Source organism: Astatotilapia calliptera, chromosome 2 (assembly GCF_900246225.1).
Source record: "Astatotilapia calliptera chromosome 2, fAstCal1.2, whole genome shotgun sequence".
Classification (NCBI taxonomy): Eukaryota; Metazoa; Chordata; class Actinopteri; order Cichliformes; family Cichlidae; genus Astatotilapia; species Astatotilapia calliptera.
The window spans coordinates 20,955,929-20,982,036 of NC_039303.1; the positions used below are offsets into that span (position 1 = coordinate 20,955,929).

At 44.6% G+C, this 26,108-nt stretch overlaps 2 protein-coding genes across 4 annotated transcripts in view; one reads left to right on the forward strand and one right to left on the reverse strand.

Moving 5' to 3' along the window:
• Nucleotides 1–15,520, reverse strand: part of nrg2b (neuregulin 2b) — a 73,040-nt gene extending 57,520 nt beyond the window's left edge. For both annotated transcript variants that reach the window (XM_026187027.1, XM_026187021.1), the window contains exon 1: nt 13,561–15,520. In XM_026187027.1, coding sequence (XP_026042812.1) covers nt 13,561–13,972 — 412 coding nt within the window. In that variant the 5' untranslated portion in view covers nt 13,973–15,520. The remainder of the gene's footprint in view (nt 1–13,560) is intronic.
• Nucleotides 15,521–18,093: 2,573 nt separating this feature from the next.
• purab (purine-rich element binding protein Ab) lies at nt 18,094–24,649 on the forward strand. 2 transcript variants are annotated; one of them, XR_003274015.1, is made up of 3 exons: nt 18,094–18,185; nt 18,491–19,653; nt 20,375–24,649. XR_003274015.1 is itself a non-coding variant. In XM_026187048.1 (2 exons), the coding sequence occupies exon 2, from the start codon at nt 18,572–18,574 to the stop codon at nt 19,415–19,417; it is 846 nt and encodes a 281-aa protein (XP_026042833.1). In that variant the 5' UTR covers nt 18,094–18,185; nt 18,491–18,571; the 3' UTR covers nt 19,418–24,649. The 2 variants fall into 2 exon arrangements, 1 of the variants encoding a protein (XP_026042833.1); XM_026187048.1 differs by having other exon boundaries at nt 18,491–24,649.
• Nucleotides 24,650–26,108: the final 1,459 nt, after the last annotated feature.

The window sequence follows — 26,108 nt, forward strand, 5'->3', positions numbered from 1 at the left end:
GATGGTCCAACAGGCAGCAAAACACTAACAGAGACAGACATTGGACTTTACTGAAGGTGAAGCAGATAAAGGTACATAGATTGCAAACCACACTGAGAATAAACAGAACATATTATGTGCATTTTTTTCTATCTTGCAGTTTGTGATGAGTTTCCTAAACAGACTGCTCAAAACACATTAAAGGAACAATTTGAAAAAGCATCAGGTCTCAAAGGAGTCATGCTGGATATCTACACTGTTATGGACTGGGTCATGTGCTAGGAATGAAAGTATGCCATGCTGTTTGATGGAAATCAAACAACGTGGAAATCAATCATCCACTTACAGAGGGCTAAATTCAAAAACATGTGTAAATCAAATTAAATAAAACATTACGGCAGGCTAGTCCATTTTGCCCAAATTTCCTTGCAGCAAACCCTGTTGGGGCTCCCAGATCTGGACCAGGGCATCACTGATCTCCTGGACAGTCTAAGACGCAATCTGGAAAAAAACATAATGTCCCAGAGGTGTTTTATTCAACTTAGGTCAAGAGAGCATGAGAGCCACTTAGTGGTATCAATTCCCCCAGGAACTGCCTGAGTACTCTGAGTACTGAGTACATGAGGCGAGGCAATGGGTCCAAGGATTTCATCCTGATGCCTAGCAGCAGTCAGGGTGCCTGGGGCAGCCCCTAGCCTGTAGAAGTCTGGATATCCATGGTCCTCAATGGATATGCCTCTTCAGACCACTGACCCACCACCAAATCGATCACACTGAGCGATGTTACAGGCAGCATAACATTCTCCAAGACTTCTGAAGAGTCTTTCATGTCTGTTACTTGCACTCGGGGTGAACCTGTTCTCATCTGTGAAAAGCACAGGGCACCAGTGGTGGACCTACCAAACCTGGTATTCTATGGCTAATGCCAGTCAGGTTCCACAGTGTCGGGCAGCAAGCATAGGGCCCACTAGAGGACGTTGGATCCTCATGCCAACCTTATGAAGTCTGTTTCTGATCTGCTGGTAGTCATTTTGTAGTTGGCAGTGCTCTTCCTGTTCCTCTTTGCACAAAGGAGCAGATACTGGTCCTGATGATGGGTAAAGGACCTTCTACAGTGCTGCCCAGCTCTCCCACAGTAACAGTCTATTTCCTGGAATCTTATTGCCCCTCTAGTGCACGTGCAGTTAATTTTATTAGCATCAAACCAGTTGAAATCGAACCCTTAACAACCCTCTTGGCTACTGAACAAACCGATATCCAAGAAGTTTAATCGACTTGATTCTATACTTAAAAAGCGTTCCTCTGTTTTTTTTAGCGATACCAATGTCCATCCATCGATCTTCTTCCGCTTTATCCGGGGTCGGGTCGCGGGGAGCAGCAGCCTAAGCAGAGAAGCCCAGACCTCTCTCTCCCCAACCACCTCCTCTAGCTTATCTGGGGGAACACCAAGGCGTTCCCAGGTCAGCCGAGAGATATAATCTCTCCAGCGTGTCCTGGGTCTGCCCCGGGGCCTCCTCCCGGTGGGACATGCCCGGAACACCTCACCCAGGAGGCGCCCAGGAGGCATCCTTGTCAGATGCCCGAACCACCTCAGCTGGCTCCTTTCGATGTGGAGGAGCAGCGGCTCTACTCTGAGCCCCTCCCGGACGGCTGAACTTCTCACCCTATCACTAATGGAGGAAGCTCATTTCCGCTGCTTGTATTCGTGATCTCGTTCTTTCGGTCACTACCCACAGCTCGTGACCATAGGTGAGGATATGGACGTAGATTGACCGGTAAACTGAGAGCTTTGCTTTTACACTCAGCTCTCTCTTCACCACGACGGACCGGTGCAGCATCTGCATCACTGCAGCTGCACCAATCCGTCTGTCGATCTCCCTTCTCCCATCACTCGAGAACAAGACGCCGAGATACTTGATCTCCTCCACTTGGGGCAGGAACTCATCCCCGACCCAGAGTGGGCACTCCACCCTTTTCCAGGTGATATCAATATGTTTATGCAAATTTACTTTAACAGCATAAAATACAAGAAACTAAGTAATTCAAACTGATAATTTCATTAAATTTTTGAAGATTTGCTTTTTCATAGAGACTATCTGGCTGTTAGAAAATACTGTTCCATGAGCTTCTCTGACAACAACATTTATATTAACCTCTTAACAACCACCATCACTGATGAACCATCGTCTTTCAGCCACATGCAAACAAACAAACAAACCAAGATGTCGTTTATTTTGGCTTTAAAGTGCTTCCATTATAAGGTTTTCAATCGTATACGGCAAACAATGAAATTTTTAAAAAGTAATACATGTAAACCCTAACACTAAGGAACCTGGTGGCTGTTTACAGGCTAATATTCATTTTCAACTCTGAGTACATCAGTTTGTACCTGACATTACAGTGGATCTCAACACACATCTCAGGTGACCACTTGGATTTCACTTCTTGGTTCTATGTGCAAATAAACCCAAAGATCTTTTCATTTTTACCAAAAGCTGTCGGCAGAGCACTTCTAGTGCCTAATCAGCCGTAAATCAACTACTTTAGCAGACTTTAGAGAGCTTGGAAAGAAAAGCATCTGGACTTCTTGAAGTTTCGTTGAAGACGTTTCACCTCTCATCCAAGAAGCTTCTTCAGTTCTAAGAGCAATTGGAGGAGAGTCCGAGATTTTAAGCCCAATGGGAGTGTCCCCAAGAGGGTCATGGGCCTCCTATTGATCCACTAGCTAATCACAAGTTGTGAAAACGGGTGTTGGTCACAATCAGCCAAGGTTCTGGGTGAACCCACTGTGAAACCTAGCCCCATTCTATCATGTGATTTACTGAGGTCAAATGGCCCAGGATGTGAGTGGGCATTAAGGCGTCTGGGAAGGGATCTCAAAAGTGGATTATAGATGGCAGACAGTTGGTGCCATAAGTCACCGCCTCTTTTCAAAGATGGCCGTTCACACATCGTAGCTCCCCAGACTACGATGACCAGGATGACTGAGAACCTTCACAGACATACTTTAGCACAGGACATCGTTTGAGTGTGCAGTGTGGCTCAGGATATTTGTGTACATGCAGTGAAAACACTGAGGCCATGACAGGGCTTTGTGTTTGTGTAGTTCTGTTTGTATCGTACACAGACTAGTTATAAACCTTAATGGATCCATTTAAGTGTTTTTGTTTGTTTTTGCACAGCACAGCATTTTTCTAGTCTTCCTGACCACTCAAAGCTTTATCTTCTTCTTGCATCTACAATTCAAACATTGAACCACCATGCCACGAGGCAGTAGTGCTAACCTCTGCACCACCGTGCTGCTTATAAACAGGACCAGCACAAAACAAAAATGGTCACAACATTTTAAACGCTTTTATTTCAAAAAAGAATGAAGCCATAAACCTTCAAGTGTAAGAGGAAAATCATTAGTTCACCCATTCTGTGTAGCGACTGTTACAAAGGAGTATTAGGGCCACATTAAGAAAAAAATATTGTTGTTCATCAGCACCTTAGTTCACATAAAAATTAGACAAACTAATTCCTGGGAGCGGCTGAAATAGTAGCATAACTGACCAAATCATTTATATTGAAGAGAGCTGATCCATCGGCTAAGTTTAAATTTGGGGATGTTTTATGGGCATTGTGTTAAATAAAAGGTGGAATGTGACTTTAAAAATGTTGCGTGATCAAACATGTCCTAATACAGAAACATGAAAAGATGCCAAAACAAACACATCATACATGCGGTGCTGTCTACCACGATCCCATAATAGTTACGAGATAACGTCTAGAGAGGCAGAGGAGGACATCTGGAAGACAGATGAAGATGCTCTACTTGTCACCATCAAAGCTCGCCACGACAAAGAGAGATAAAGATAGCCCACCTTTCTGTGCTGAAGATAGCCTGATATAGAACCAAAGGGTTTGTTTTAACCCTTTCCCTTCTGTGAAGTGTTTGCAAAGCATCCATTGTCCCTTTTTAGTCACCGTAATGCCTGTTTTTATGTTGAGGTTGAGCACACAACATACACCGCACAGCTTCTGGGATGTTAAAGAGCTGAATTCTTGCTCATGAAGTGTGACTCTGAGTACCAGATGAATATGTCACTTTACAACTTCACGAATATCAGGTTACGCTGGCTGCATGCCAGCCCCTTACACTCTGGCACAGCAGGGCTACTTAAGGAGGAGAATGCCAAAGATTAAAATGGCTTTCCAGGAAAACATGAGATGTCTCGGATTTATGGAGGCGGTGGCAAACTTGTCATTTTTAAATATTTTATCTGCAATACCAACCGACAAGTCCTTGGCATAAACATTTCTAATTATTCCATTTTGAATTTGATGTCTAATCTAATTCTGTGGAAAAACAATCTCAACCGAAACGAAGAGAGCATCGGCCAAATCCATCCTGTCTGAAACGGGCACTTTGCTGATGCAGTGAGGAGGGAGTGTGCAGCAGTAGCTGCATGAGTGTGTGGGTGGTGTGTGCAGTGCATCTGCATGTGTGTACTTCTATGTGTGTGTGTGTGTGTGTGTGTGAGAGAGAGAGAGAGAGAGAGAGAGAGAGGTTACATAAAAACCTCTCTCATTCACAAACTGAGCCATGTGGCACTGGGCTGGTCCCTTTAAAAGGCATGTGTCAGAGTTTTCTACTAAGGCTGACTGCTGGAGAGGATGAGTGCTGATACATTATTCACAAGCAAGGACACGCACACATACACCCACACACGCTAAGTAACTGGAGGATAGGTACAAGATTTGTACAGTTGCGAGTTAGCTGAGGCACAGAGAATTGCGCTAATACAAGTACTTTGGCGAGGAAAGTTGATCAGGATAATGTCAGTGCAGAGACGTACCTATACAACGCCCCTAACACACACACATGCACACACACGCGCCCGCAGCAGAGAGGAGAAATCCTCAGCCTTCTGTTATTCAGTGTGCATAATTTATAGCAACCCCAGATCTCTCTGCTAATGACAGCACACTGGGGCATCTGCAGCACAGCAGCAACAGCAACAGCTAACTGGCATTGCTCTGTGCGTGTGTGTGTGTGTGTGTGTGTGTGTGTGTGTGTGTGTGTGTGTGTGTGTGTGTGTGTGTGTGTGTGTGTGTGGAGAGAGGTATAATGCTCTGTTGAGACAAGGACAGTGAGAGAGACAGAAAGAGAGAGAAACAGAAGGGAAAGCGACACACAGAGGGTGTCTGAAATAGACACAGATAACGCAACAAAAAGGGGAAAAGGGATGAGACGGACAAGTGAGAGGCCTCACACACACAAACATGCACACACACACACACACACACACTATCTGTTCAAGTCTATTGAACCTGTGAATCTCATGGTTTGTATGCATCAGCATAAAGTATGCACATAAGTCTGAGCTCAACACTACACTTGCTCAAAGGAAAATTGATTCTAATTTAGGAATTCCTGCAGTACCGTTTCCATGATCCAAACGCAGGCGATTCTATGTCTCCACAAGCATCTTTCTCATCACTGGCTGAAAGGGATCTGAATTTGAAAGCCATGCTGAAAGCTTAAATTCACTGGGTTTGTTTTAAAGAATTATTCAAGGGTGTGGTCCTGGATGTGTTTCCTGTTCCAAGGATTGTTTTGACATGATGCCCCAGAGCAGAAATTCCTTCTAATTCTGGGATTTGGAGATCAATGCCACTGTGGTTCTGCCCCCTAGCTGCTCTACACACTGACGTGAACCTGAGCTGAGACACAGCAGTGTATGCTAACCTGGAAATATCAGATTATTGCTTATAAGGTGCTAGACACGTGCAAATGTAGTCAGAGTCAAAATAGTGGGATAAGGATACATTAGTCTGAGTAAAACTTTGAATACAAAGTCCACAGATCCACAGACAATCACATGCACTACCTACTTAATGAGAAATGGTAAACATAGTCATTTAAGGTTGTAAAGATGCCAAGATATGTCCACCGTCTCTGGCTTATTAAAAGATCCAAAAACAGGATGCAGAAGATTGACATCAAACAAACATATCAAAGTTGTCTAATCTCATGTTTGTGTGTTTGGACCAAAGCTGCTCTCATGACATGCTTCACACTCAGGAAAACATTGATCGGAGACCGTGGCAAAACCAAAACTGCAACTGCATCCAGTGTGCTGGAGATGTCGTTGCCTCTGGAATAGCTGCTTTGAAGATGGGGACCAGGTCTGCGGCTATTAGCTGCCATCTTCAAAGTGATGTTGGTAATAAAACTGCAGTAAGATAGAGTGAGTCTGCTATAAGTTTGCAAATGCATGCAAATGCACCACAGTTGGTGATTGAGTGTGAAAAAATTGCAATGCAGTGCAATCAGTTCAGGTCATTTTTATTTATATAGCACCAAATCCCAACAGCAGTTGCCTTAAGGTGCTGTATATTGTAAGGTAAACACCCTACAAAGAAAACCCAACAATCAAACAACCCTCTTTAAGTAAGCACTTGGCGACATTGGGAAGGAAAAACTCCCTTTTAATAGGAACAAACCTCCAGGAAAACCAGGCTCAGGGAGGGGCAGCCATCTGTTGTGACCGATTGGGGATCAGGGGAGGAAGACAGAACAGTCACTGGGAAACCACTGATTTGCCATAGTCGTAGGATGGTTGCTTTATTGCTTTTTAAAAAAAAAAAAAATACCCCAGCTAGCCTATGGCAGTCACGGAGCCATAGCTTAGTTTAATGATGTCCATCCATCCATCCATCCATCCATCTTCTTCCGCTTATCCGGGGCCGGGTCGCAGGGGCAGCAGCCTAAGCAGGGAAGCCCAGACCTCCCTCTCCCCAGCCACCTCCTCCAGCTTGTCCGGGGGAACACCAAGGTGTTCCCAGGCCAGCCGAGAGATATGATCTCTCCAGCATGTCCCAGATCTGCCCTGGGGCTAGAGCTGGGCGATATATCGAGTTTTTAAAACATATCGATATATTTTTATACGAGATATAAGATGTGACAATATCGTTTATATCGATATAGTCTATGTTACGTTATAATTATACTTGTGGAGCCGCAAGTTTGCCTCTCTTTCGTCCACTTTCGTCTTTACGCAACGTTACTCGGCCTCGCCTCTCCTTCACTGAACACAACTCCCCCTCCTCCCCCATCGCTTCACCTGCAGGAAGCGACAAGACGGACACGGCAAATCGCCGTTAACGAGTTAGTGCGCATCGCCCCGTGCGTGGCGCTGGACGGCGTCAACGTGTTAGCTAGCTAACCACGCTAACGAGCTAACCACGCTAACGCCATGCAGCCCAGAGGTGCTGCACGGACTAAAATCCTTTCATTTTCTCAAAAGTTGACAGCGCGCCTTATGTATGAATTCTGGTTGTGCTTGATGGCCGCGAACCGATTTTATGTGGAACACGGCGCTCAGCAATCTGTCAAAAAATGTTTTAGTACGACTTTGATAAGCTACGGAGCTGCACCGCTTGATGGATTGTCGGAGCATTACGGCTGAGCCTCGCGGAGTGATACGTACTGTGCTTCAACGTAATATTACCCTACTGTGTATAAGGACCATAAATGGCACCTGTTATGAGACGTGGTTACGAAGCGGATTTCAAACTCAATGCTGTCAGTCACGCAGTAGAAGTTGGGAACAGAGCAGCTGTGAAATCTGTCTTTGTTATTGTGCTCAGCGTCTTTTAGTTTACATTTTGACTGCACAATTGTGAGCTTTTTGTTATGCACAAAAACAACATTGTTTTCTTTTATTTATGGAGCATTATTATTTAATAAATGCTCATAATTTATTTTTGAGTAAATGTTATGTACATCTGCTCTATGTTAATAAAAGTGCCTGTGTGACATCTGGGACACAGCTTTGACTAAGAACTCTCTTTTTGTTCTTACTTTATGGCTTTAAAAAAATATATCGAGATATATCTTATATCGCCATCCAGCTAAAAAATATCGAGATATGAATTTTGGGTCATATCGCCCAGCCCTACCTGGGGCCTCCTCCCAGTGGGACATGCCCGTATAGACTGTATATAAAAGATGATCATAGATAGCCACCTTGATATCCCCCTTTGGTTTTTAAAGTCAGCATCTCATTTTGTTAATTTTGTTGTCGGCACTGCACATAACAAGCAAATGTGGATCTCTGAGAAAGCAAAGACACTGAAGCCTCATTCAGTAGCGATGTCAATCAAAGTGTAGCCACACCCTACAGCACACCCTGCTCTATTGTCTGCTTCGACTATACATGAAATAACAGTATACAAAACAAACATTGTGTTGTATTCAGTAAATTTTTACAACCTGATCAGTCTCCCCCTGCTGGCCATTAAAAAAAATGACTTTCTCATTGGAATCACTTTTCAGACCCGAAAGCTATATCGACACTTTTTTTTTACAACCTACAGAACCTAATTGACAGAAAATCCAGTGTATGTCTGAGAGCAGCATCACATTTGTGGTTTCAGCACACAATATGTGCTGGATACAGGTTTTTGATTTTGGTCTCCTAACAGTCAGGAGAAGAAACATTCACCGTCACTGCTTTACAATGTAACTTTTCCTGCAAGCACTAATTTCTGTCCTTGCATGTGTTAAACACTCGAGTGAGTAAAGGACAACGCAGCAGTATTTCTGCCGTATCAAAATGAACCATTTTCAGACATTTCCACTAAAATAAAAGTACCCACTGAACTTCTCGCTCTTTCTTATTCGTTATGTGGGTAAAAGGCCCGGCTATTACTGAAACTTTTACAGTATCAGTTACTACCGCATCTCTTTGTAGTGCCAGAGCTAAAGATCACTGCCTTTGCTTCCTTCTCTCTCTTTCTCTCCTCCTCTGTGTGGCTGACTGACAGAAGGGCAGCATAAGCTGAACCGCACACTCCAGCTACAGTCAGCTACAGCAGGAGAGAGAGAGGGAGAGCATGAGGCATGAGGTATGCAGCATTAGATACAGCATCACTGACAGGAGCATGTTTGGGCATCAGATAAAGCTATTTTAGGACGAAACTGTCAATGCATCTCAAAAGACGTGCCAACAGCAATGATCAGAGAAGACCTACATTACGCTGCAGCCTGTCTGGGATGTCAGATGGGATTGGTTTTGCAGTTTTTGAAGAGGTGCAGTGTGAGCAGTCCACACGCCTAAGTCGTTTACACAGAATAAAAAAGGGAGACGTCGGTGAGGGAGAGACGCTGGATGCAGACATACATGTAACTCAGCATCTGTTCAAAGGAAGTTTGTACTCCACTCTTTCACATTAAATGCTGAAACTTAAACATTGCAGCTATTGCCACTGAAACTGTTCAGTTCTGCAAACCTCTGTGTAAATAAGCCCCAATCCAGCTGTGGGCTGAGCTGAAGTGGGAGAAGAGGAGAGCTTATTGGAGCAGCTATGGCAGACTCAATAACATAAATAGTAAGAGAGAACCCAGTCGGTCCTGCCATTTAATCAACATTGGCTCTGCTTTTGGAAGATGGCTCTGCTATCTTTTATGGTGCACGAAGATTTACTGTCTCATAATTTCTCTCACAGCGAGGGATCTGTGCTCCTGCCTTTAAACGTTCGCTGGTACAAAGTCTGAATTAAACCTCGACAACCACTTCCCTAAAAAGACTTTAACTTGTCATTTATTTAATTGCCTGCATTACAGTCAGAAATGGGCACATCATGTGGATTCCACATATTCGTTGTAGCCAGAAATACCAAGAAGTGTGTAAAATTCAGCACATCGCTGCGACTGGCACCGGTAGCCTGGACATCAGTAACCTAGCTGAACAATGTAGCTGGAACACCTGCTCTGTCTTTGTTTTGCTTTATAGCACTAAGTGTCAAACAGACCCAGAACAAATGAATACAGTAAATGCTTATACAGTAATGTGGTGGTATGTTAGTGAATGCCTGCCTGGATTCTAGCTTTCACATATACGTCAGAGACATCTTGTCGTGGCAGATTAAACCCCTGACAAGTGTGATAAGTGTTGCCCTCTGAAACTAACTGTGCCACCCAGCAGATAGCAGCATAAAGGAAATATAGTGTGGGATCATCGTTTGCATCTGCTCCCATTCTTCTCCGAAAATGTAACTACTTATCAGATACTCTTGCTGTCAGTTTGCTGCTGTCTGTTTTTATTGCACAAAAAAATCTCTGTAAAAAACAACATCATCAGCTAGTATCAGCAAAACTCATAAGCCTGGTGCAACCCACAGCTTTATTAGCTATGCTATTGAAAACCTAAAGCCCAAAGCCCTTTTGGATCCCATCATGCTGACAGACAGGGGTAAGGGTGTGTATAAAAGTGTTTGGCTGTGATTGGCTGCCTTCCTTTAGACTTGCTTTTGGATTGGTGTCCGCAGACACACCCCTTGCTAACCCACTTGTCAGCTGCCATTTCTCCTGTCTTCAGTGAAACTTTGCAAGCACCTTTGCTTGCACATCTCCAGCCTCACTGCTGGCTGTGAGTCCTGCTCCGTCGTAACTCATTTGCAGGCGACACTGACATTACTGCATTCACCCAGTGAAAAACATCACCACAGCCAGCAAGCTACAACTAAGGAGAACTTTTGGCCAGTGAGCAGCAGTTTCCTTGAAGGTTTCTATGTTTGAGCGCATACAAGCAGACATGTGAAACCCATCTGACTCCACGCTGCAGGTTGGTGCTGTTAGAGCCACAAGTGTTTCGATAGTCTGACTTTATTTTGTAAAGTTGTCTCTGTACATCGCCACAGTTGTCTTTAAATTAAACAATCCACATATGCCTCAAGAGTAGCTTTCACTTTTAACACTTTTAAGCTTGAACCATGAAGTAATTCAGATAATTCAAAATTCTTGTAAATAGAGTGTTTATTGAACTATCTGACAAGTTTAAATTAAATATAAATGCATATATATGAGTTTTGATTTGTATCATATTTGCTACATCTGACTTTGTTAAAAATCTGGTGCTTAAAAATGTACTGTGTACTTTATTGTGTTTTTTCAAAGGGGGAAAAAATCACACTGGTGATGCAGAGGTCTCAAAAACTCACAAAACTCACTCTCACTAGCTTCAAAGTACTTTGAGAAACCACTGAACCGTCAGTGAATTTCTTCTTTATAAAAACATATCAAATGGTTGATTTGGCCACTCTGCAAGTGTTTGCTAACTCTCTGATGCATTTTTTTTGTGTTTTTTTCAGCCTAATGATGGCCTCCTTCGCTTACATTTGGTGACTTAAACTGCAAATCCACCAGGCCATGAAACTGTGTGTTAGTCAGCTGTTCAGTTACGTTCAACCTCTGTATAAAGATAACTGTAATTCCTAAACTGTTATTGCAATACTTTTGTTAAACCCTCTGAATTAAATCAGAAAGCTCGACTTGATGTAAAATCCACTGTGGTGGCGTACAGGGGTGTATGATCTGAACTGTGTAATATTTTGTCTGTTTTAAATCAGGTCCTAAATCAACTTCACCGCAGCAGATTTTATAAAGCTTTAAGGCTACTGCACTGTCAATAAAAAATATACGTGTTTCTTTAACCTCTCATTAACCTCTCATATATTCCACTCGTGTGTCAATCTCATCCAGTCCTGGAAAAGAAACAAAATTGATGAGGGACGTAACGGAAACAGTGGACATTCAGAGACTACGAGTTGCTACGGTGAATCTATAGTGTCGCCACACACTCTGGAGAGTCTAATTAGGTTGGGGTTCTTCATGTAATTTAGGCTCTTATTGTGTGTGTAGTTGTCGTGTGAGCCTCTGCGTGCGCGCACTTATGCTACTCATGTTGAGAGAACGTAGATCTGTTTGGACAGTCACACTCCGGAGACTCAACTTTCTTATACATGGACACAAACGCAGGCCTCACTTATGTCGTGAGGACTAAATCAGCCCTAGATGAATCGCCATCATGTGGAGCAACATACTTTAGGTTGAAGGTGAGGTTAGGTGGAGGTTTAGGGCAAATATAGTTGTCGTGGTTAACAACAGAGAATAGGTCAGTGTAATGTCCTCTGGAGACATGGAGACACATCAGCGCGTGCGAGAATGTGCGCACACATGAGAGGTGAATCAGCTCATAAGTGGGTATCTCCTCTCCTGAGCTTATCCCTGCCTGGAAAATGTGTTCAGACTGATTGCAACAGCACTGTCATTAATAAATGACTGGATAATTTTAGCATGTCATGGAGGTAAAAATAGAACCTCCATGCACCCTTTGTTGAGACATCTGAGCTAACTCCTGTTAGGCTGCAACACTACAGATACACAGACACACAAGCCTGGAAAATAAATGTCACATTTTAAGATTACATGTTTCTAAAGGTTTTTTTGTTTGTTTTTTTAAAACCCTCATTTTTTAAAAAGGAGACCCTTAAAAGGTTTTACGCTGGTGCTCATTTGAGAGAAATGCGTGGCTCTCACTGAAGATCTTATTCTCTATTTTAGAGGCTGAATTACTACTTCCTGTCTTTGTAGTTCTTCGCTTCATGGCTGCCAGATGCTTTAACAATAACTGAGGCTATTGTAGTTACAGCTTCTCAAAGGCAGCGAAGCATGTCAGTGCTGAAAACAAAGGTGCAGTGGCTCACAAAGAACATTCAGCCAAAAAAAAGAAACTCATTATTGTGTTTTTAAGCGTTATGTTCAAAGTAGATTGAATATACATTACAACATTCATAAGTCACACCATGTGAGGTCATAACTGAGCTGAAGCTGATTTCCAGAGCTCTGCTGTAGAGGGGGGAAAGGCTTTTCCATTATCTTAAAGAAATAAACAGCAATAATAAAATAAAGAGAGACAAAAAGTGCAGACTATCAAACTTGTGGCCCTCTCTGGTTAAACTCCCCAGAACAAAGGGCCACCGCAGCCTCTGTTGTTTGTAGAGACAAGAACAAACCACGATTTTTTTTTTAAATGTTAAAAACTGGCAGCAAGTTTTAGAGATTTTAAACTGCCATCACCGCCCACGTACTGTCACTGCAGTCCACACAGACACTGTGGAGACTTTCGCCACAATTTCTGAAGGAGAAAAAAAAGGCGTCAGATGTGACAGATCTAACACTGGCTGAAGGCTCCGATGCAAAGTTTGGAAAGGAGGTTAGTTCAAGACGAGGCTGCTGTCCCCGATTCCCATCACATTCTGGGCCTAACTTTCTGCCTCACTCACACAGGAGCGACACGACAAGAAGAGCCGCTGGCTTTTCCGCCGGTGCGTTTCACCTTAACGCAGCACATGTAGGCTACCGTGAGGATGACACGATGCAGGTCCTGGGCTTCATGCTGCCGTTTGGGTCATAACCGGTGGAGAGGGAGGAGGGTGGTGGTGGTTACTTAGGTTTAACTAACCATCTCTCATTTTTTATTTTTTATTTTTTGGACACACAGACAGATTACGCGACACACACACATTCCCCTGACATGCCTCTCATATATTATGGGTGACCGGGTTATGGAAAACTGAGGTGTCAATCGCTCATATGTGTGTGTGTACGCTGACACACTGTATGGACTGGGAACGTGCATGCGCAGCCAGAGTGCTGGATGTCTCCCTTACATCACCATGGCAGTTTCAGTGGCCCTTATAGTGCGCTGTGAGTGGATGGCAGGTATGAGGGAAAAGCCTTAAACTTACCGCAGTCCTCGCACAACACTCTCTCAACATCCTTCTTCGACTCCGGCTCGCTGGCGTCCACGGGGGCGTACGATGCCTTGAATACCAAGGGCTCGGCGGTGGGGTCCATGAAAAAGATATATCTGTGGTCCTTCTCCACCGTGGTGCACGGGGCCTCGGAACCGAAGTCCCCGACGGTCACGAGCTGCTCCCTCTCGAGGCCGCCGCTGTTGACGGGCCACACATCCAGCACCTTGACATTCACGCTGTAGGGCTCCCGGGAGGAGACGTTCTCCGGGGAGGAGCGCACCTCGCCCTCGATGACCACGGCTGATCTGTACGCCTGGTCCTGGAGGGAGTTGAGACTCGGGGCGTAACAGGCGAAGGAGACCCCGATGACCAGCATGGAGAAATGCACTGGATCAAGCCTCATGCCGTCAGCCTGTGCTGTGCTGCAGTGCTGCTGGGCGGCGGAGCGAGCTGGAAGAGAGAGACGGCGGCGAACGGGCTCCGGCAGAGCAGGCAGGGCAGAGCGGCAGACCTTGTGGAAGTGTCCATGCCATCTGTGTCTGCCGCTGCTTTCCCCATACGGCTGCTGGCGTCGGATGGGGGGGACACAGCAGCCTAGGAACCGGAAACGGCCCGCTTCTGCATGCTTAAAAATGTGATTGCTGCATTCTCCTTCACCAACCACCCTCCCCCCTCTTATCTCCCCTTTTCCTGAAAGGCAAAACAAGACTCGTAAATTAGTCTCCTCTCGAATCCAGGGCTGAAACCTCTCTTTCTCTCTCTCGCTCTCTCTCTCTCTCTCTCTCTCTCCAGCTAATAGGCTAGCATCGCATGGGTGGGCGCATTGCCTCTTTGGAAAGAAAAAAAAAGCGACTTGCGCGTACAGGGGAATCACAAGAAATGATATGCTGTGCTCCACGCACACGCAGTATCGGCTCCTTTATCCACTTATATATCGTCAAGAGTCCCAGTGTTGCAAATCCGTTAGTCAGGAAGCAAAAAAATTCAAATTAAAAAAAGGGGGGAAATCAACAAACCCCCTACCGCGGAGAGGTCCAACGGACAGGATGAGAGAGCAGCGGTTATCCGGTGAGGCGTTGCAACAGTAGCGCGCACCCTCCAGCCGCGTCCCCTGCGCCCCTCATCAAACGCGAACGGCTTACGTGAGCAAACATCACCTGCCCGGTCAACGGCGTCGCCTCGCCTCGCCACGTCCTGCGCAAACACCCTAATGACCCGGGCACCCACCGGCCCACCGGCACGGACCCAACCGGCGTGTGAGCATGCCGGCAGACTCTGTTTGAAAAAAAAAAAAAACAAAACCCAAAAAACAAAACCTCTGCGGGGTGGGTGCAGGAGAAATCACGCACGCGGTGCACAGGCACACCACATCAGCAGCGCGGAGTTGCGTCTGTAGCCAAGCCCTGCACGGCGCCTACTGTGGATCTCCGGTGCAAGAGGTGCAAGAGAGGCTATAGGCGACTGCTACACACACACACACACTGCGGATAGCTGTTGCGATGACTAACGCTGCGAAATTCTCTCAATGGATTCCACGGCATGTAGAGGCGAGCGGGCGCTTCGGAGCTGAGCTCTCTGAGCTGTTAGATGGCCCCTCTGGAAAATATATCTGCTTCTGCAAAGCACGCCCGAATCCCGCTTTTATGTTCAGCGCTGTTTTTGCGAGTCATTACACTTCACAAATGTCGCCTTGCAGTTTTGCCGACTCCTGTGGCAACACGTGGTAGCAACAGTTACCAGAAAATGCGGGTGTTATAATAGAAAGACACAAATATTTTCGCCAATCTGGCTTAGATACAGTGAATAAAGCCTCATTTTCCACTGAATACGCATCCACCAATGAAATGAGACCCCTTTACAAAGTGCTGAGGTTTTTTGGGGTTTTTTTTTTATGTTGACCATAAGTATCCCCTCCCAGTCTCTGCCTCCATCAGCCAAGCCATTCATAAGATTTGCCTTTCCCTCCCTGTCAGGAGCTGTGCGACCTTCGTTAGAGGTCAGAAAGACTTTTTGTAGTCCATACAGAGGAAATCAGAAACTATAATGTCACATAGGGGACACTTGGACAGTTTTCATATCTCTATATATATATATATATATATATATATATATATATATATATATATAGAGAGAGAGAGAGAGAGAGAGAGAGAGAGAGAGAGATAAAGAAAATGTATATAGCCATTTCATCTGAGCATGGCCTCATCTTCCCCTCATCACCAGGGTCAGGGGCCTGCCTCTGTCCATGGTGCTGGACAGCTTTATTTCTCTGTCCAAGCAGGAAAACCACATCCCTGTTCATACATTATTTTCACATGGAGCCAGGAGTGAAGCCGGAGTGCCACTGATCTCTGTGGTTTTAGATGTGCTCAGTCGAATGTTTAGATTGCTCCACATTTTTGCAGTTGTTTCACCCAGCTCACAGAACTGGATCAGCCAATCTCTGATCTATCCTATGACCCATGCCCCACATCATCCCTCCCCACCTACAACCCACATACACAAGGATCAGTCTCTCCTTGATCTAGTCAACTTGGAAGCCCTCGTTCAGAAAGCTCGCATGCAATTTTGGGAATTGTTCTAAATTAGCCTTGAAAACAAATCATTTGTTGACCAAGCAAAGTGGAGTGAAAATGATTCCTGCTGTTCACTGGCCAGGGGCAGCCACCACCAACTGCCTTCACAACCTCCCTGAACTCGAGCAAAGGGGGGCACGTTTGTCGCTACATCAGCACTTCAGCAGGGTGCTGATGAGGTCGCTTGAACTTCCCTGTCATGATACACTAATCGTAACAACCCAGCAGTCATTTTGGTAAATGGTAAATGATCTGGTTCTTATATATAACACTCTTCTACTCTACCTGATCACTCAAAGCACTTTTTTTTTTACAGTTCTTGTAGGGAATATGCTTTTCTGTACTTGACACACATTTCTTTGTAGCTGCCCTAGCCACCCTTTATTTTATGTGAGATTACATCAGTGTCACTCTGCAAAGACAAAGCATAAACCTCCTGTTTTATTCATTTAAGTGCAAGTTTAGAAAAAAAAAAACAATTAAACGGTTGCGAATAAAACACAAGAGGTGGTCTTTTTTCATACTTGGTCTACTGATATAAATTATATATTCCAGAGATTATTAGGTCAAACCCCATCAAGTCTCTCCATCTTGTCCTTCTTCAGGTCTGCTACACGGGCACTTGTTGTGTTTACTGCTATTATGACATTTAATAGCATTGATATGATGACATTGCTTTTACTTAACATATGGAAGATGCTCAGACATGAAGATGTGACATGCCTTTGATACAAGCAATAGTCATATCATTTCTTCCATTGCTTTACTGCGTAACTTTTAACAATGCTGTAACTCAGTTACTTCATATAGTTTTTATAATTACCATTATATGACACTTTTCTATGAACACAATTATACTGGAGATCCCAGTGAAAAGCATGTAGTTCCACCGGTGAACTATTTACTGAATTCATGTTTCCCGTAGCTCCTAATTATTAGGGACAGGGATTGGAGGAGTTATGGATGCAGCGTGAGCATGTGGATTGCAGGTGGGATAAAACTAATTTAACAATAAAGGAAAGGTTGTTTTCACAAAGGTTATCATAGTCAACTAAAACTAAAATTCAAACTAGATGTGAAAAAACATTTTAGTCGACTAAAATTAAAAAAAAGGCTCTTGAAAAATATTAAGACTGAAACAATTGTGTCAACTTTCAAAACTAAAAACCAATAAAAATGAGACTTTGTTGGTGTTTATTGAGACTCTGTTTGTGAGTCTGCTGCTTTCAAGTGTCTGTGTTTTTATTGTCACTTCTGCAATGACTTCCTAAATCCTGTCTCTGACATGTGCCCTCCACACAGCATATATTACAAAGACTACAATGAACACAGAAACTAAAAAAAACTACAATTGAACATTTTCAAACAATAAAAGCTAAACAGAACTTCACTCTTACTGAAACTAAACTGGCTTAAAAGAAAAAAAAATCAAAATCAAAATGAAATCAAAACTAGTTAGACAATACAAAACTGTAATGACTCTGGTTTTCACACATTATGGCTCATTCTATTCCACTAATTTGATACCTAGAATTTTGCAGTGGTGATTGTCTCGTGGACCCCAAACAGTAGTGCTTGTGTTTGTGGGGGTCACCGGGCTATTTATTTTGCCCATATAAAGCGCTAAGTGTCAGGCCTTGAAGTGAATTCCAAGAAAATCAGAATCTTAAAGGCTCCCACTGATAGAGGAGAAAATCATTATCAGAAGTGCTGCCAAACACTCGTGTCACCATGTGTGCCAATAAATGTATAGCAACAGGTTTTTCTTCCCTTTAACTTTTTTTTTAAGCCCTTCAATGTCATTTCCCATTGAGAGAAACAGAGACACACCAGCGTGTCCAATCACAGGCTAATGATTCACGGTGCTTCGCAGTGCATCAAAATCCCACGCAGCCACCATCGACTGTTCATTCAGAAATTTCTTTTTCACCCCGCTCTCCCTTCCCCGCATCTCCTTCCGTGCGGGTTCGCTGTCCGTGGTGCTGAAACCCCCAAAACGACTGTCCATGGTGCCGAAACACCCGACCCAGTAACCACCAGGTAGGCTAAGCCTTTGTCTGCGCCCTGCTCTTAGCTGTGTTTGACACAGGTTTCAAACCCCGTGATCTTCATTTGCTTAGACCCGCTTATTTATGTAAACACATTTGTCTGTGAGCTCGGCTGCGGAGTTTTAGGCTTTCATTTGCAGTATGCGACTATTTTAACGGCTTAAAATGTAAATTCTGCGAAACGTTGCAAAAACCGCGCGGGGACCTTGAACGCAGCCCGCTCGGAGTACTACAGTAACACCACACTACAGTTACTTTCATTTTTTCACCCTCTTCTCCTCTCTCGTCTCGCGATAGAGCGGCGGAGCGGTTTGACGGGCAGTCGAGGTTGCAGCAGGCAGAGGGAGACGGTGGAAGGTAAAGCAGGGAGGCAGCATCATGGCGGACAGAGACAGTGGCAGTGACCACGGAGGGCCCACCGCAGGCCCCGGCTCGCTGCCTCCGGGCGCAATGGGCGCCATGTCCCGGCTGCAGCACGACACCGAGGAGCTCGCCTCGAAGCGCGTCGACATCCAGAACAAGCGCTTCTACCTTGACGTGAAGCAGAATGTTAAAGGCCGCTTCCTAAAGATAGCCGAGGTCGGGGCTGGGGGAAACAAGAGCCGCCTCACTCTCTCCATGTCTGTCGCCGTGGAGTTCCGCGACTATCTCGGGGACTTTATCGAACATTACGCCCAGCTGGGCCCGACCAACCCGGACATAGTGCAGGATGAGCCCCGGCGGGCGCTCAAGAGCGAATTCCTGGTGCGGGAGAATCGGAAATATTACATGGATCTGAAAGAGAACCAGAGGGGGCGGTTCCTGAGGATCCGACAGACCGTTAATCGGGGGCCCGGATTGGGAAGCGCGCAAGGCCAGACCATCGCTCTGCCGGCGCAGGGTCTCATCGAGTTCCGCGACGCTTTAGCCAAACTCATCGACGACTACGGCGTGGACGAGGAGCCGGCGGAGCTCCCGGAGGGCACCTCGCTCACTGTCGACAACAAGCGCTTCTTCTTTGACGTGGGCTCCAATAAGTACGGGGTGTTCATGCGGGTGAGTGAGGTGAAGCCCACGTACCGGAACTCCATTACGGTTCCCTGCAAAGTGTGGTCCAAATTCGGTAACACCTTCTGTAAATATGCGGAGGAGATGAGGAAGATCCAGGAGAGGAGTAGAGAGAAAAGGGCCTCGGAACTGCTACCTGAGGGCCCGCACGGCGGAGACGACGGCGACGATGACTGACGCGGATTTTAGGAGAGCTGACATGAAACAACCGAGACAACGTTGGACTCTGAAGAGAAAAAAAACAACCCAGACTTTTAACTGTAAAATAGAAAGAGAATCTACAAGGGAATCACCCCACACACACAACCTCCACAGACATGGCAGCACCTCTGCTGTCTCCTCGCTCATTTTACTGGATGTCACCCCACTTACCACCCATGTAACAGTAAGCCGCTGCTATCAAGGACTGAACTGTAAGATATGAACCGTTTCCTACTTGATTTAAGTGACAATGAACAGAGTGTTTATATCTCTATCGATGACAGATTTTGCACACATCAAAGCTATTTCACAAAAAAAAATGTTTAAGTGTTTTAAAAACTGGTAATAGACCTAAGATTTAATCAAAATAAAACCAGAGGTTTAGAGTATAAAGTCTTCATGGAGAAGGAATATTTGACATCAGCACAAAGAGGATATATTATGGACTTTATGAAACCAAAATCCGAATCCAGATGTATAGTTTATTATAAAGGTACGCAGAATAAATATGGCAATGCTCAATGAGTTGCAGAAGGCAGCACTGCAGGCCTTGTAAACACCTGTCAGCATGCGTGTAGGCACATGTTTTGAAAAGAAGTTGGCAAAGTAGGCTGTAGTCTCTAATTTGGCCTAAACGTAGTCGGCTAATGGAAGCATTTCTCTCATGCCATTATGGAAAAGGTTGAGACACAAACCTAAATAGCCTATGTGCGCCTCAAACAAATGGGTTAAACCTATCTCTGAGCTACTCTATTGAATATCAACCCTCTTGCACCATGTCCACATAAACTTAAATGAAAAAAGTGCTAACTTAGATGTACTAATTATGATTTTGTGAATCAGCTGTAAAAAAAATTCCTTATTAAGATGCCCACGTTTTCTGTGGGATTTTTTTCTTTACGTTGTTGTTTTTTCTTTTTTCTTTTCCTCAAGGTGGTGGGGGATGCAAAAGGATATTAAAAAAGGTCCATATGTGGGAGCGCAAGGCGCAGAAACAAACAGACAAAAAAAGACGCGTCAGCGCAGCGCGCAGCGAGGCAACGCATCCTCTCTGACGTCATTACGACCCGTGCCTTATACACTCCACTCGTTTACGTGTTCTCACGTGGATGGTCTGTGACCTCGACCGCTGTATGTTTTCATTTACGAGTGCTGTTATGTAGGCAGAAATATATACTCACCAGGGCTGTGGGATTCACACCCCTGCAGTGCATGGAGCATGCGTGGCAACACCAAAAGTAAAGCTGAAAGGCTGCTAGGAGCTGGGGGCAGGGGGTGGGTCCAGTTGTGTTCTTGGGTGTTGTTGGCACTTTGGGGGCTATGCATGTTGTGCTATGGCGCAACATGGAGCCCAGAATCCCTAGCCGCACCCCTGGCTCAACGGACTGATCGGTGCCTCCCGAGATCTCACTGAGTGTGCGCGAGCGTGGAAAGTAAGCTGGAAATGTTATGGGTGGCTTTGCTCACCATATGCACCATGATGTTAAAAAGAAAAACAAAAAATGAAAAAAACAGCAACAACAACAAAAATATATAAATACAATAAAAATAAAAAAACGAAAACCCAGGAGCGGCTGGATGAGGCTTATTTGTCAGAGCTGAGATGGATGCTGTTAAAGAGCCAGGCAGTCAGCCAGCCAGGCAGGCCAGCCGGCCGGTCCCATGCAGTCAGTACGAATGCGGTCCAGCGGATGTAGAGGCCTATCAGTGCAGGGCCGAGGCAGTGTCTATCTCTTTATGGTGCTACAGCCCCTTGATCGCTCCTTGGGGGCCTCGCCGCTCAGAATATGTCACTTTTGCATTGTTATTCTGATGCTTCTTTTTTTCCCCTTTCCTCCACAGTATGTCGTCCAAAACGTGTCAGGTTTCCCCTCCCAGCCAGAGACGAAGCCACTGACTAGTGTAGGACATTTTATATTAGTGTGCAATATTGTGTACGTGCCAATCGTGGCATTGTATCACGTGTATAGACGAAAAAAATGTATAGGCTATGTGATCAGTAGATATTTGAAAGCATGATGATGAAGTGGATGCATCGCATTATATTTCCAAAATGTGAAGACTTTTACTTCTCGAGGTGAAAAAAGTCAGACTCGTTGTGAGTTTTTTTTTAATTGTTTTTCTTCCTGTCACTTTCTGTAAACCAGTAGGCTGCCTTGTCTGTCTCTCAGTGCGTGTAGACTAGCTCGGGTATTTTACGTCCTCCCTTAGGAAAACGAAAAAAAAGTTCTCCTCCAAACACACAACACAGACCGTCAACAACCTCTGACTGTCTCCATGTTGGCCCTTCTACACTAAGCTTGAATAGTATCTTGGGACTTGGGTCCAGGGGTGGCTGGCATACACACACATACACGCACGCACAGACACACACATACTCTCCCCCTGTTAAGGCCTCTTGTTGATATCTGAGTGTTTGGGAGGCCTCTGAAGTGTTTTGAATTGTGTCTAGAACTGCACAAGGCCTCCTGTCATTAGGAGAAAGAGAACTGTGTGCTTGGAGCCTGAGTGCGAGCCCTCGCTCACCTGGGACTGCAGTACAGGTGAACCGCAGTTTGACTTAGGCTTTTCTGGGGTTTCAATCGAGCCGGGTGATAGCGATCAGCCGCGGCAGAAGCCAAAGGACAGAGGAGTTTGTTGTTGTTTTCATGGCGAGGATCACAATCCCCTCTGATGTGGGAAGACTCTTGTCGCAGTCTCGCTCCCTTTCCCAGGCGTTAAAAAAAGGCTTGTTGCTTGTGCACTATTCATCACTTAGGACGTGTAGTCCATCCCTTCATTTTGACTCAGCTGACTCAGCCCTGCACTGAGGTCCTGCTGAACTCTCAGTGTGTTAAATACGACTGAGCCTGTCGGTGTGGCATGCCACCTAGCTGACGGGAAGGGAACACTTTAGAGGCCTCAGCTGGATAAAAGCGGCTAAAAGCGAGGCCTACCGTGTATGTAGGAGAGCTGAGGCCGGGCCGAAAGCAGAAGTCCCCGGAGCACACTTGGGCTCCTAAGGTGTCACAAGTTCAATCCTTAGTTTTAAAAGCTGATTTGTGTCTGATTGGCTGCGTTTGTGATGGCAGGAGAAGAAAAAAAGGTTCCAGAAAATCCCATCTGTTCACCACAGGACTGTTTCTGGCCCACGTTTGTCTCAGTGACAGTGAAAGGCCCGATGAAGCCTGGCACTGCACTGTAAGGGCTTACCAGCAGCAGCAGCAGCCTGCCACAACCTTCCAACCCGGCTGCAGACAGATCGAGTTAGGACCTTTCTCTCTGGAAATCTCTTCCACTTCTTACAGAGATGATTATATTTCCTCACACTGCCCTCAATACAAAAAACATTTATTTTCATTGAATGCACGTACAAACCACCTATGACTATGTGCCCAGAAAAGCACATCTGAGGTCAACCTAAGTTCATCTTGAGGTCACCGCGAGTCTGAAGTCACTGTGGTGATACAGCACTTATTCCCCAAAGTGTTCTAGCTTTAGCCTGACTGACTTTAATCATGTCTGCTACATGCTAAGACTGGAAATACGACGCTTCCTTTCTCTTTTTCTCTAATGGCCAAATATGAGGAGAGCCTGAACATGCTCATAGAGTTCACTTTGTGAATGCCTCACTCTGTGAAACGCACACATTGTTCGCTTCTTTTTTTGTTTTCAAAAAAGATTTAAACATGTGTTCTTTTGTTTTCTCCAGGTGCTACTGGGTCGGTTGTGTTTTTAGCGTTGAACGTGGCTTTTTCGGGTCTTTGTCTGAAGCGTACTTCCGGTGCGATCAAACCTGATTTTGTGAGACCTTTACCTGGAGTCACCTCGCAACCACGTTGTGCCCACATCTACACAGTCATCCATCTCTAGGACTTAAATGCAGCATGGTAGGCGGATGCCGTTCGTCTCGTTTTCCGTGTCAGCGGACGTGATGGTGTGCCGTCTTCGGGTGGCTCCGGACGGGTTGGATGTGCATGAGCGATGCTGCTCTGTGCTTGTTAGCGCCGTTTCAATTATTTTCTCCACAGCAGCAGCCATCATAGTGATCTCTAACCATGATGTTAACCGAACTTTCGCCCGCAGTATTCATTTGTCAGATTTGACTTAAGTGTGCCGTTTTCTTTCGTTGATCAGACTACAGGTAACCAGACCATTCCTGGTCAGACTGAGGAGAGGTTAAGTTGTAGATGCAGCGATATCTACTTGCTGCACGCACCTCAGTGTCAGATTGCTAGGATGGCTCCGCTGTAGGTGGGAAACAAACCGTCTATATGACCGTTTAACAGAAAACTTCCACAAATGAAACGCGGCTGCCGGCTCGCGCCTCCACCAGACTATACGAGTACTAACTAAAAAAACAAAAAAAGTAAAGAACTGACTGAACTTCTGTTAAGGTGTTCAAAACAACCAAATGTGCTCTGTTTCTGGTTTCCAGTGTTGTAGTCTTTCATTGGCCATTCGGACTTTCTGGTTAATCACACAACCAATCGCAGCCTCTGGTCAAAGCCAAGCACTATATGACTCATTAGAAAACCACAGACAGAGGAGCTCATTCAGCATGTCTTCTGTTTGCACACGCACCGAGCAGTAGGGTCCACCGTGTTCGCAGACTGTAAAAGCTACTGTTGTGTATAGTTCTTGAAGACGTCCTTGAAGCTGTTCTGGAGATGTTGGGTTAAATGGATCCTGGATTTTTAAGGGGGTGGGGTCAATGCACAATGAACATATCCCATTGTCACCGTTTGGTCTCAATCCCTTTACCATCCCCATAAGAGATAATATGTTGTATCTTTCGAAAATATTTTATCTGTGGCGTGTGTGTGTGTGTGTATATATATATACATATATATATATGGTTTGTTATATATGATGCTCCTCCTTTCAGAAAAATATAACATGTAAACAGGAAAAACATTGCTGTTTTTTTCCTTTGTATTTTATACTTACAGAAAGCATTGAATAAAAATGGATAAATACTTGCACTTTAGATATATTAAGAAAAATAAAAATCTGCATATTATTTTTGATAGGGATCTCACATTTAAAGAGTATAAATTACAGGCTTTGTGACTATTGCTGGACAGAGATGTATTGAGTTCTACTTATTGAAGTATATTTTGTCTGTGTCAGAAGGTTTACTAAAGTAAATTGCATGATAAAGTAGTGCTACACCGATATTGGTTTTTTTTGTTCGTTTTGTTTTGTTTTGTTTTTTTAGTTGATAAAATGTCTGAAAACTGTGATAACGACCCTCTTGTATCATGTTTAACCTCTCCTCACCCATTCTAGGATATTTCTTACTGAAATATGGCCTTTTCCTGACTATATGACGATGGTGCTTACTTTGGCTTTGACATCGAGCTCATCCTATACATCTCGACATCATCATCATAATTCGCGTCCTTACACTCCATTCCTTTCTGTTATGTACTCTCACTACCTTATTAAATTTCTGTTGATGGCAAAAAAATAAAACAAAGGTGTGCTGTTTTGTACATTGCTGTTTGTTTTAATGTTGAGGGAGCTTTGTTGTCTGAAAAATGACTAATGGCGCAATAAAATGTCATTCCACATGTCCTGGTCTCTGCATAGCTGTCTTTAACTTCACAATGGTCAGTTTTTTAACAGACCCGGGCTCGATGAACCCCAACCAGCAGGAATTGCTGACTGAATTCAATATACTATTACCAAAGTTATTAGTTTCTTTTTTTTTTAAGAAAATCTGCCAAGTTTCTATGCACAACGAGAAAGACAATATACACTGATCAGCTGCGACATTAAGTTACCCTTGTTCATTCTACCCAAAGAAGCTCTCACCTATTCGGACAGGAAGCTGGACCTCTCACGGTGTCCCGGCAGGGTGGTGCCTCTATCAGTCAGGCTCATTTATGCACATCCTGCCACTGTGTGATCAGATTGGGATCAGGAAAAGTCAGCACCTTTGACTCCCTGTTGTGTTTTCCAGGCTTTCATGGGCTGTATTTGGAGCGTGCTGGGGCACATGTTGTCATACGCAACCATAACGTTTCTGCAGCCACCACGTGTCAGAGTTGCATCTGCTCGAATGCAAAGCTCTACCAGCAGAACATTGCACTGCAACAAGATGATTGATGTTATTCACTTTACCTGCCTATGGAGCTCGGAAAGATAGTAACTGGACTTCTTTAAATTTCTTGAAGATGTTTCACCTCTCATCCAAGAGGCTTCTTCAGTTCTAAAAGCCTCTTGGATGTGAGGTGAATTGATTGGTGGAGAATCTACACAGACACTTTACCTGTCAGTGATCTTTTATAACCGTGGGGAAGACTGCTGACTTGACAGTTGTCCAGATGATGATCGTCGACACCGTCTGTAAGGACAGTTAGCCACAGAAGGCTCCTGAAAAGACTCGTTGTTCACAGAGTGCTGAATCGAAACTTATTCATGGAAAGTAGATGGGAAAGGGAAAGTATCAGAATCAGAATACTTTATTGATCCCTGGGGGAAATTATTTTTTGTTACAGTGCTCCATTATAAACCAACATTAAGACAAGACAGACAATACACTAACTAAGAATAGTACAATATATACATATATATACATACATACATACATACATAAGTCACTCATAGATAAATAGTTGGAAAAGAAACATGTGTAGTTGTAGCAGCAAACAGTGTGTTAAGTGGATGCGTTGTACAGGGA